At 37.7% G+C, this 10,680-nt stretch overlaps 3 protein-coding genes across 5 annotated transcripts; all 3 read right to left on the reverse strand.

Annotated features, from left to right (window-relative positions):
* Positions 1-488: 488 nt before the first annotated feature.
* Positions 489-4,047, reverse strand: LOC111785931 (probable GABA transporter 2; the record flags this gene model as incomplete). Of its 2 annotated transcripts, none has more annotated exon segments than XM_023666308.1 (7): positions 489-883; positions 959-1,195; positions 1,279-1,409; positions 1,482-1,578; positions 2,509-2,606; positions 3,462-3,692; positions 3,809-4,047. In XM_023666308.1, coding segments are annotated over 7 exon segments (1,275 nt in total).
* Positions 4,048-4,722: 675 nt separating this feature from the next.
* On the reverse strand, positions 4,723-7,273 carry LOC111785930 (high mobility group B protein 6-like). Its single transcript, XM_023666306.1, has 9 exons — positions 6,807-7,273; positions 6,509-6,631; positions 6,148-6,419; positions 5,968-6,073; positions 5,795-5,860; positions 5,537-5,707; positions 5,349-5,446; positions 5,178-5,262; positions 4,723-5,074 (listed from the first exon to the last, which is right to left on the reverse strand). Exons 1-9 carry the CDS (start codon positions 7,227-7,229, stop codon positions 4,940-4,942), a joined length of 1,479 nt encoding a protein of 492 aa, XP_023522074.1. The 5' UTR covers positions 7,230-7,273; the 3' UTR covers positions 4,723-4,939.
* Positions 7,274-7,744: 471 nt separating this feature from the next.
* Positions 7,745-10,624, reverse strand: LOC111785929. 2 transcript variants are annotated; one of them, XM_023666305.1, is made up of 4 exons: positions 8,858-10,624; positions 8,419-8,479; positions 8,108-8,331; positions 7,745-8,031 (listed from the first exon to the last, which is right to left on the reverse strand). In XM_023666305.1, exons 1-4 carry the CDS (start codon positions 10,456-10,458, stop codon positions 8,025-8,027), a joined length of 1,893 nt encoding a protein of 630 aa, XP_023522073.1. In that variant the 5' UTR covers positions 10,459-10,624; the 3' UTR covers positions 7,745-8,024. The 2 variants fall into 2 exon arrangements, with proteins under 2 accessions (XP_023522073.1, XP_023522072.1); XM_023666304.1 differs by having other exon boundaries at positions 7,749-8,016; positions 8,858-10,622.
* Positions 10,625-10,680: the final 56 nt, after the last annotated feature.

Here is a 10,680-nt window from a genome sequence, read left to right on the forward strand (position 1 = left end):
AAATGCATTTTAAAAACTTTGAGAGAAAGTCCAAAAAGGACAATATCCGCTAACGGTGGACTTGAGCTGTTACAAATGGTATTAGAGAGCTTGACACCAAGCGATGTGTCAGTGAGAAGACTGAGCCCCAAATGGGGTGTACGGTGCACCAACAAAGACGATGGGCCCCTAAGAGGGGTGAATTAGGAGGTCTCACANCCCCTAAGAGGGGTGAATTAGGAGGTCTCACATCGATTGGAAAAGGGAACGAGTGCCAGCGAGGATACTAGACTCTGAAGGGAGATGGTGTGAGATCTCGCATCGATTGAGAAGGGGAATGAAACCTTCTTTACAAGGGTATTAAAACCTTTCTATAGCAGACCGTTTTAAAAACCTCAATAGATAGTCCAAAAGAAAAGTTCAAAAAGAACAATATCTGCTACCCGTCTAGTCTAATACTCAAAGGGAACAAGGAAGTGATGTTCTCATTGGGTCACAAATTCAGACAAAGATATCAATCAACGACATCATTGCTGAAGAGCTTGAATTTTTGGGCATCAAGAACGAGTTTTCTTATAGAAGAGAAAGCACCCATGATCCCGACTCCGGTGAAGACGATGATGATGGCGAGATTGGTGCAATAGGTGATGGATGATTTGGGTGGCTTGTGGGTGATGTTGTAGAGAAGCATTGGTAGAACAAAATCAAGAGGAATGAAGCCAATAGCACCCACTACAGCACTAATGTCTCCAAAGAATGGAAGCATTGCAGCAGAAACTCCACACATAATCATGTACATTGTCCGAAGTATGATCCTTGGAATAAGGTTCCTTTTGGAAAACAACCCTTTCTTTACATCAGCTGATTGCTTCTCCATTATCTCATATGCCACTTGTGAATAAACCTATAATTTAAGCTTCAATTTCAATTCAATGTTAAGTTCAAAAGTATTGTATTTTAGTGATTGAAGTTAGCAGACCAGGGCAATGGCTAGGAGTTGAAGAAGAACAAAAATAACAGCGAGGCCCAAGATCCAAGTGGGCGCAAGAGAAGGCCCAGTGTCGGGCATCAAGCTCTGCAAGATATTGGGGGTAGCCCTGTTCCCAAACACCCAATATCCAGACACAGCAATGGCGTAGAAGGTTAGGAATATGACGGTGTAACACATGGAAAGCCCTTTCACCATCTTCCCACTAGCCGGAGCTGCCAGAGTTGCCTGTTATGAGCTATGAATTACCTTAAATTATTCAAACTGAGTGTCACATAATCAGAAGCTGTAATGTAATGTGTTTGAATTACTTGGATTTCAGGGAGGATTCCATTCCCAAAAATGGCTGCTAAAATGGAGATGGATGTGAAGGCGCTGAACATCCTTGATTTTGGTGACGATTCTAAGCTGTAGTCCCTTGATCCAGCTTCTTTTCTGGTTGCTTCAATTATTGATAGATGAAACATAAGATGAGTTGATCATATTATGAAAGGAATTGCTATGTGTTTAGTACCTGCAATGATACAAGCAGTAACCACAAGAAAGGCGTAGCCCAAGCTGAGAAGCAGAGAGGCCAGATTGACATGTCTAAGAGAGTGGAAGGTTGGAAGCTGAGACAGAATAATCATTGCCCCTGTTACTATTGCTATGAACTCGTACAGTTTCATCGATCCATTTGGATAAAAGTTTGAATATAGTATCTGTATGTCACCCAAAACCACATTCAATTCACTCCCTTTTTAAGAGTTCATGACATAAGAGCAAGTACTTGTGAAAATTTAGAGAATGACCATAAAATGAGGCTAATAACAAATGATGCGGCGAGATTCTACGTCAATTGGGGAGTAGAACGAAGCATTATTTATAAGGGTGTGAAAACCTCTCTGTAGCAAATACATTTTAAAAACTTTGAGAGAAAGTCCAAAAAGGACAATATCTGCTAACGGTGGACTTGAGCTGTTACAAATGGTATTAGAGAGCTTGACACCAAGCGATGTGTCAGTGAGAAGGCTGAGCCCCAAATGGGGTGTACGGTGCACCAGCAAAGACGTTGGGCCCCTAAGAGGGGTGAATTAGGAGGTCCCACATCGATTGGAAAAGGGAACGAGTGCCAGGATACTAGACTTTGAAGGGAGATGGATTGTGAGATCTCGCATCGATTGAGAAGGGGAACGAAACCTTCTTTACAAGGGTATTAAAACCTTTCTCTAACAGACCGTTTTAAAAACCTTGATAGATAGTCCAAAAGAAAAGTAAAAAAAGAACAATATCTGCTACCGATCTAAAAAGACAGTGATCCACGTCATAAATGCTCATACTCAAAGCAATTTGACAAGGAAGTGATGTTCTCATTGGGTCACAAATTCAGACAAATTATCAATAAAAGCAATTTGACTTTTCCTATCTATTTGTCCTGTTTTAGTCTTGTTTTTCTCAGGATCAAATCAGTGGGTGAAGCTTGTAAGAATGGGTTTCATTTGAAAAGATAAAGACAGCACAACACACGTATATATATATCTATGGGTGAGAATAAGACACACCTCAATGCACTGTCCAGCCAGCAAGATTGCTCCAATTCCCACTCCAGTATTGATAGCCGTTTGAATAAATATTACAAAGTAAAACATCCATCCAGATCCTGTTCAAAATTATTACAAATATAAGTTTAAATGTATATATATGAGAATGCTACCAACCCACCCAAACTATATTTTTCTATTTTTAAAAAAGATAATATAAACTATAAATAGCAACTTATTTTAAAAATCAAATTTAACTAAAATGTTATTAAATGTTAGATCTTTAAAAAATCAGATTTATGGGGCTATATATATTCCACGTACAATAATTCCTCCATCCACCACTCATGTTACTATCTTCAAATATCATTCAACTCATTAAATTCTCATAAATATATATACAGCATAATATATATATATTAGTTTTATGGTTCGTTACGCAAGTTTGAATTATATTATTCTTTTATCACGAGATTAGATATACAAATTTTTATCTTAATTTCGTTAAACTAAAATAAATTTATATTTTTTTTATTGTTCGTAAGCGATTGGTCTTAGATGTCGTTGTATTTTACATAAATATAAAAAAGAAATACCCAATTAATCAAATATTAAATCTAGAATTTATTAAATAATTTTAAAATGAAATATTAAGCCAAAAAATATTTTTATAAAAATAGAATATTTTAATTCTTTTTTAGTTCACATGTGAGTGATTATTGACTTTTTTTAAATGAAGTTATATTATACGTTTTTTGAGTTGGCGAATATTTTAAAGTTTCTTTTAAGGAAAAAAAATTAAATAAATATTTATTTTTTACTACTAAAACTACATATTATATATATATATATATTAAAAAATTTAAAACGGAGAATTACAGAGCAGAAAATAGAACACGCATGCGCTGTGGTAATGATGATATGATATTCTTGAAATACCTAAAGAGGAATAAAGCAGTTAATTAAAAAGATACCTAATACGTCGGCGGCGAGTTCCCGGAATCGGATGTGACGGCGACCGGCCTTCTCGCAGTGATCCAGAACCTTAGACATGAGTAAATACGAATAGAAAGTCACAACCGTCATAATCGTCAAGCAGAAAATCCCTAATCCCCAACCTAGTCCACTGAACGCGTACGGCAGCGTTAGAATCGTCGGTCCGACGATCGCCGTCGTCAAATGGAATCCGGCATGCCACCATTCTCCTGTTTAATCGTCGAGCGACGGAGTAAGAAGTCATTTACTTATGAATCTCCATTTTCTATTTGAGAATGAGAAATTGAAAACAGAGACGATCGCGAAATCTTGTTCTTGGAGTTACCTTTGGATTGGAGGACGAATGCTGCTCCAGCGTCGTTTTGGCGATCGTCGTAGGGAAATAGGTCATCGGTGATCGGAGGTTGATTCACCATCGTAGTTGTCGAGTTTGGCGGGCGATGGAATCCAGGGCCGGTGGAGAAGGCAAGGCGAAAGTGAAATGGAAACTGCCGGCATTGCTTGCAAATGATATTTATAGAAGTCAAGCATAGTCATAATAATAAATACATGCCTTTTTAAGTTCTTTTTTTTCAATTTATTTTGCCATTTATCTAAAATATATATAGATATATGTATATACATTTATTTATGGTTTCTATTTTTTAAATTTGGTCTTTAACAAATTTCCACTTTCTCGATCTCAAAAGTATTCAAAGGGCTAGAATGCGTCAGGTCGTACGTGACACTAGTCACACATATTTTTGTGTTCTTTTATTTAAAAAAAAAATATCGGGTATTATAAATTCAGTCTAGTTTTGTCTAGTTCGATATGGTTCAAATCCATTTGATTTAGTTTTGGTCTAGTTCTAGCTTAAAAACTTTGACTTCACATTTGAAAATGCATGAAAAAATAAAAAGTAAAATTAAAAAATGAATATTGATATAAGTAGTATTTAAAATCAAGATAATTATCATCCTCCATAAAATAAAATAAAAAAAGAATTCAAAAGTTAATTATTATTATTGTTTTTTTCTTTTTGGGTGAAAAGATGAAAGTTGTAGGTAAAGGTCAAGAAAACACCACAAATCATCAATCATTCAAATGTCATAAAAGAAATTTGATTCACACAACAAGTGGTTGTAGCCATCAATGGAGTTTTATATTAAAACTAGAATAAAATGGAATGATAATTTTAGTCAATGATGACGACCTTCTTCAGTCATCACATGTTTGAATATTTTGGTATTGTACCCATCATAAAAAGACCCAAAATCAGTCAGAACTTTCTCATTCAGATACGATGGAACAAATACCAATTTCATAAAGAAGAACCTAGCACTGAATTATTATGCCAACAATCTAACAGCTAGAGAAGAAATCAATTGGATGAACAAACAAAATCAGTCATTTGTTAGTGACTGTTCAAATAACACTTGAACAGAGAAGAAACACTTAACTAATGAATTCTTTTTCTCAGGCTTTCTCCTCCTCCTCACCCTTTGTTGTTTCAGCAACAGTTTTGTTGTATTCCTCCACTTCCTTTTTGTAAGCTTCCATGGCTTCTGCAGCTTTGTCATTCCACATTTTTCTCTCCCCTTCACTTAGTTCCTATTCTCCTCAAAGTAAAGAACAAAAACAGACCATTTATCAGCACCAACCATAATGTTCTTACAGTAGTACTAACAGAAAGAAGATTGCAGCAAGTTCAAACCTTCCATTTCACTGAAATCAGGGCATTGACTGTGGAGTTGTTCACTCCAGGCTTCTCCTCCATTATAACTTTCCTTGCTTCTTTGCTGCAATTGACACAAGAAACAAGTTCAGTAACAAGGTTCTCCAAATGCAATTCTTCTGTTTGAAGGGTGTTTTGATTTTGTTTTACCTGAACAAGATGTAAGAGGATGCAGGCTTCTTAGGCTTGTTAGGATCAACGTTTTTCTTCCCTTCCTTCCTCTTCTTCTGGCGTTCCTCCTTTGTTTTCTTTAATAGATCATACAGACATCTCAAATCAATGGATTGTCCAAATATTATAGTGCAGTCAAGATATGACACAAAATTACAGTCTTTTACCTTTATAATTGTCTCAGTTTTCTCTTTCTTCTTTAGCAGCAGCAAAGCTTCATGTTTCTGAAGCTTCATTTGCTCTTCCTCTTCCTTCTTGAGGTTTGCTGCTTCTTCCTCCTTTTTCTGCTTGTAAATTTCCATCTCCTGCATGTATTTCTCCTTCTTCTTCTTCGCCATCTGCATGAATTCAAGAGATAATATTGGTTTTGAATGAATTATTTATAAAAAATCTGTTTTAGATGTTGAATTTCGATGAATGCTGACCTCTTCATAGGGACCTCTTTGCTCCTCTGTCATGTTCTTCCACTCCTCTCCTGTTATCTTAGCTACCTGAATGGAGAAGGCAGTGAACATGAAAATTGGACTGCTAAAGCAAATTAGAAGCCCTGACACGAACACAGAGAAACCAAAATTTGAGAATTGAAAACAAATCTAACCTCTAGGACATTCTTGTTCTCAGCAAAAAGGGATCCACGCCTCTCATTTGAGAAGAGGAAAAACGCCGACATCGGTTGCTTGGGCTTCAGTGGATCTCTCTCTTTCCTAAGAGACATGTTATCAAACATTAGCACAAAGCACTTCCACAGAGAGAATAGAGATAAAATCGTACTGCTTACTTCTTCTTCTTGTTATCCTTCTCTGCTTCCTCTTTGAATTGGAGGTATTGATCAAGCAACTCCATGGCTGTCTTCTGCTTCTGCTCCTCTTCTAACAGCTTCATCGCCTCAGTCTCACGCTTCTCTTTAGAAGTGATTTGCAAATAGGCTTCTTTCTCTGCCTGGTACCTTTCCTCATATGGCTTCTTCTCCTCTGCAGTAACACTCTTCCATTTTGCCCCCAAAATGTTCGAGATTTCTTTGAACTCCGCCTCTGGATTTTCCTTCTTGATCTGCGTCGGAGAACACAAGCCAGAAATGTAAATTTCAAAAGTAATTTCAACAGTGATAATAATCAAGAATTATGAGAAGTATAACATACCTCATTCCACTGATCTTTGCACCACAATATGTAAGGCGGAGAGGGCCGCTTCTTTTCTGAGCACTTCTTCTTCTCTTTCTTCTCTTGCTCCTTGTCTTTCAAAATTTGAATCATAGGGAAGTTCTAATCAAGAATGAAAAATATTCAACAATCAGAAATCAAAACCAAACCAGATCTGACGATTTCTTTCCGAAAAACTAATTAATTCCAGCTATATCGAACATAAAATTAACAATTTCTTGTTCATTTCTAGGTATACGAATAATCAGAAAGAAAAACACAAAATTAAGAAGCAAACCATATTAGGTTTGAATTCCTTCAATTTCTGCAACTTCTTCAATTCGATCTGGAGCTTCTCCTGTTCTTTATCCCTCGTTTTAAGCTCTTCATCCTTCTGCTTAAGCATCTCATCCTTTTCTTTCAAAAGCTCCTCAGTCTTCTCCTTATCGAGCCTCAATTGTTGTAGCATGTCCTGCATTTCCTGCAAATCTTTATCGAAGGACTGCTTCACCGGCTGCTTCTTCTGCGCAGCTTTCGGCTTCGGTTGATTCAGAGAGAGGTTCTCCTCTTCCGACGGCTGCGTTACCTTCGTGACCATAGATTGAGATTCCTCCGGTGACGAGTTTTTGTCCTTGAGAGCCTTCCGGCTGTTTCTAGGTTTCTTCGTCCGTCCGACAGGTTCGCCGGTGACCAGAACTTCAGCAGTGGCGGAACTGGCCATTGAAGATAGAAGAAGAGAGAGACAGATAGGGTTTGAAGGCGAAATTTGAAAATCTTGTACAGACGAGGGTGGGGTTTTTATATAGGGAGAAAGAAGCCCAACGGTCGGATTTGTCTATTTTTCAAAATTCAAATGAATTACTGACATTGAGGACTTGTTTTGAAATCCGGCGTCTCAAATTCGTTTGATCGTTGGTGGAGTGTTTTTTTTAAGAAAAAAAATTATATATTGAATTTTATTTAGGAAATGAACGCACATGGAAATAAATTTTAAAAATTAGATTTAAAATACATTTAAGTCATTTTTAAATATTTTTTAGACAAAAATCAATTTATATCTCTTAATTTTAAAATTATATCAATTTAAATCATAAATTTTTATAAATATATTAATTTAACTTCCATTTTATCCCATTTTTTCAAATTTATAATTGTATCAATTAAACTCTAATAAATTAATTTCCGACATTTACTACTTAAACATAATACTCACTAATTATGAGGTTTCACATGGAGTAGAGAACGAAACATTCTTTATAATAATATAGAAACCTCTCCCTACTAAATGCGTTTTAAAAATAGTAAGACTAACAGACCATATCTACCGAGTATTATAAAATCTAATTTAGTAACAACGCTTCAAATTTATATACCCAAAACTTGATATACAGAGAAGCAAATGAGTTTGAGTTCCATAAGGCAAAAGGTATGAACCGCGTACACTTTATGTGTCATACTTGAGTGTTCTTGGTACTTTCATCCCGAACCCATGCTTCACCTTCGCAATGCTGTGTTTTCAAAAACTGTTGAAGGTCAAATGGTTTATACTTTGTAATGATAAGAAACTGAGAAACAACGTTATGAAAGCAATGAACTTACGTTGGGGCGAGTTTTCCCAGATTGTGCAACACTTTCCCAGTATCTTCATCCACAACTCTTCCAGAGATGTCGATTCTATAAAACTTGTTTGGAGTAGTGGGCAACCCTCTGCTAGAAAGCAGCTCCAAATCCCTTTTGTGAAGCTCTCTGCCATTCACAAAGATTTCAGTGTTTCCAGCAGCACAGTTCCTTGACAATGGATAGGTGAACTCGTCGATGAACGGCTGAATGATGAGCATAGAAGAAGGGAGTTGGTTAACGTACTTGATATTGATAACTTAGAGCTATTGAACCATAGGATTGAAACTCACAGGAATGATGCCAAGACATGGATGCCCCATTACGCCCCAGAATCCAGCTTGATAATCATACCTGGTAGCCACAATTAAAGGGGGAAACCACAATGTTAAAGCCAGTTAAAATCATTGAAACAGGACGATGGAATGCATCCAAGAGTTCTTTATAAGAGTGTGGAAACCTCTCCCTAGTAGACACGTTTTAAAAATCTTGAGAGGAAGCCCAAAAGAAAATGCCTAAAGAGGACAATATTTGCTATGGCTTAGGCTGTTACTAATGGTCTCAGAGCCAAACACCGGGTGGTGTGCCAGCGAGGACGCTGAGCCTTGAAAGGGGTGGATTGTGAGTGTGGAAACCTCTCCCTAGTAGACGTGTTTTAAAATTTTTGAGGGAAAGTTCGAAAAGAAAAGCCTAAAGAGGATAATATCGGCTAGCGGTGAACTAGAAACTTACCAATAATCTCCGGGAAGAATGGGCCCAGCTTGCTTTTCAGCCTTTTTGACTACATGAGCTGGTAAAGGCTGCCCATTAACTGAAACAACAGGCTTTCCATTATCCGGAATTTCACTTGATCTTGAGAAATCTCTTAAGTTGTACCTGCTGAGACCCACAAAAAAGGTTTCTGATTCTTGACTGTTTTTGATCTTGCTTTGATCTTCCACTTCTTCTTTGCTTGTTTCCACAAAATCTTGAGAAACATGAATGTTCGAATAATCCTCAAACGATACGTCCAACTCGATCGGCTCGGCGTTGTCGTCTATCACAGTATTCTGCTTATGTCCATCACCTCCCTCTCTGTATTTGCTAGCTTCCTGATAAGAAGTGCTATCAGAATTCTCCTTGGAAACATCTTTTGAAGGCAGGTCAGCTGAGTCGTTGAGAAGGCTTGGTTCACATTTTATAGCTGGGGTGGTCTTCAATGAAGTTTGCTCATGCTTGTTGTGGTCAGTACTGATTAACTTGTGACAAGAATCACCAGAGTTTTCTAAGGAGTTTGTGGCATTGGCAGCTCGTTTGGGGGAACCATCATCAGGAGAAACTTCTTTGAGCTTGGATTCCGATGGAACGCTAACAACAAGCCTTCTGTTCTCGACTCGTACAACAACGACAACCGAACAAGCACCACATTGCAGTTTCTGCCAATCCATTTGCAACTTATAAAGCTTTCTTGGCAGTTTAAGCAATTCCAAGCAACTAACACATACAATGAATGGGGCACCACCTGCAATGGCATCACAAGAATTTCCATTTCTTTGCAAAAGTGGAGCCTTTCTTGGTTGAACCAGACCATAACCATCAGTCACTGAACTAAACTCACTAGACTGTCTCGAGTGTGGAAAACGACCAGCACGTCGCAGATCAGACGCCTCGAGTCCAATAGGAATAGCATTCTCATTGTAATAAGCACTCATTTTGATTGGCTCTTTTGGATGTAAGAACTCCTCACTATTTCTCTGGTAATGAGAGCCATGGCTCAGCTGTTGGCTCTTTGTTGAAGGCTGCATTGGAACATTGTAAGTAGGCCGACCGTAGTACTGATTGGCTGGAGCTCTCACATCACAAGACATAATAATTTGGTCTTTCAACTCATCCAACCTTCTAAGCAGCTCAGCTGGATTTGGGTTCAAACCTTCAAAGTTAGAACTTGAAGGTCTGTCAGCAACAGCCATAGAGTTCCTAGAGTACCTTGTATATGCATCTCTTTCAACTTTTCGATGCTCGAAACTCGCCCGGCTTCTTGCTGCTCCTATACGAGTAGGGTACGGTGCTGTACTTGGATAATCCAAATCATAAACGCTCACGTCTTGTTCAAGATTACATCGACCAACCCAATTCTTGATATATTGATCTCCAAACCTCTGGATTGGCCAAACTCCATTAGTTTCCTTCCCAACTTTCATCTCATAATCATTTATATCCTGTCTATCATTTGTTCTAATTGGGCTGTTGCTGAAAACAGTCCTTTTAGAGCTCGGACTGCCCCACTCAGTGTCAGAAGCAGCACCTAAACTACTGCCTTGTTCTGATAAGGACTCATAATTTTCACTGCTCATAGAATCATTTTTCTCATTTAGGGGAACTTTGCTCTTTGCTGCACCATCAAAGTTGTGATAAAATTTTAAAGTCACCCAAGTGTTCACAAAGTCGACTTAAAAACCCTTTTTAAGCACTTAAAAAGACATTCATTAAGCGGATATCTAGGCATAACAGAGTCCCATGGTCTACTACAACATCCAAAAACAGAGCATTTTTCCAACACAAATGTAACCACAACA

This window comes from Cucurbita pepo, unplaced genomic scaffold (genome assembly GCF_002806865.2).
Source record: "Cucurbita pepo subsp. pepo cultivar mu-cu-16 unplaced genomic scaffold, ASM280686v2 Cp4.1_scaffold000847, whole genome shotgun sequence".
Classification (NCBI taxonomy): domain Eukaryota; kingdom Viridiplantae; phylum Streptophyta; class Magnoliopsida; order Cucurbitales; family Cucurbitaceae; genus Cucurbita; species Cucurbita pepo.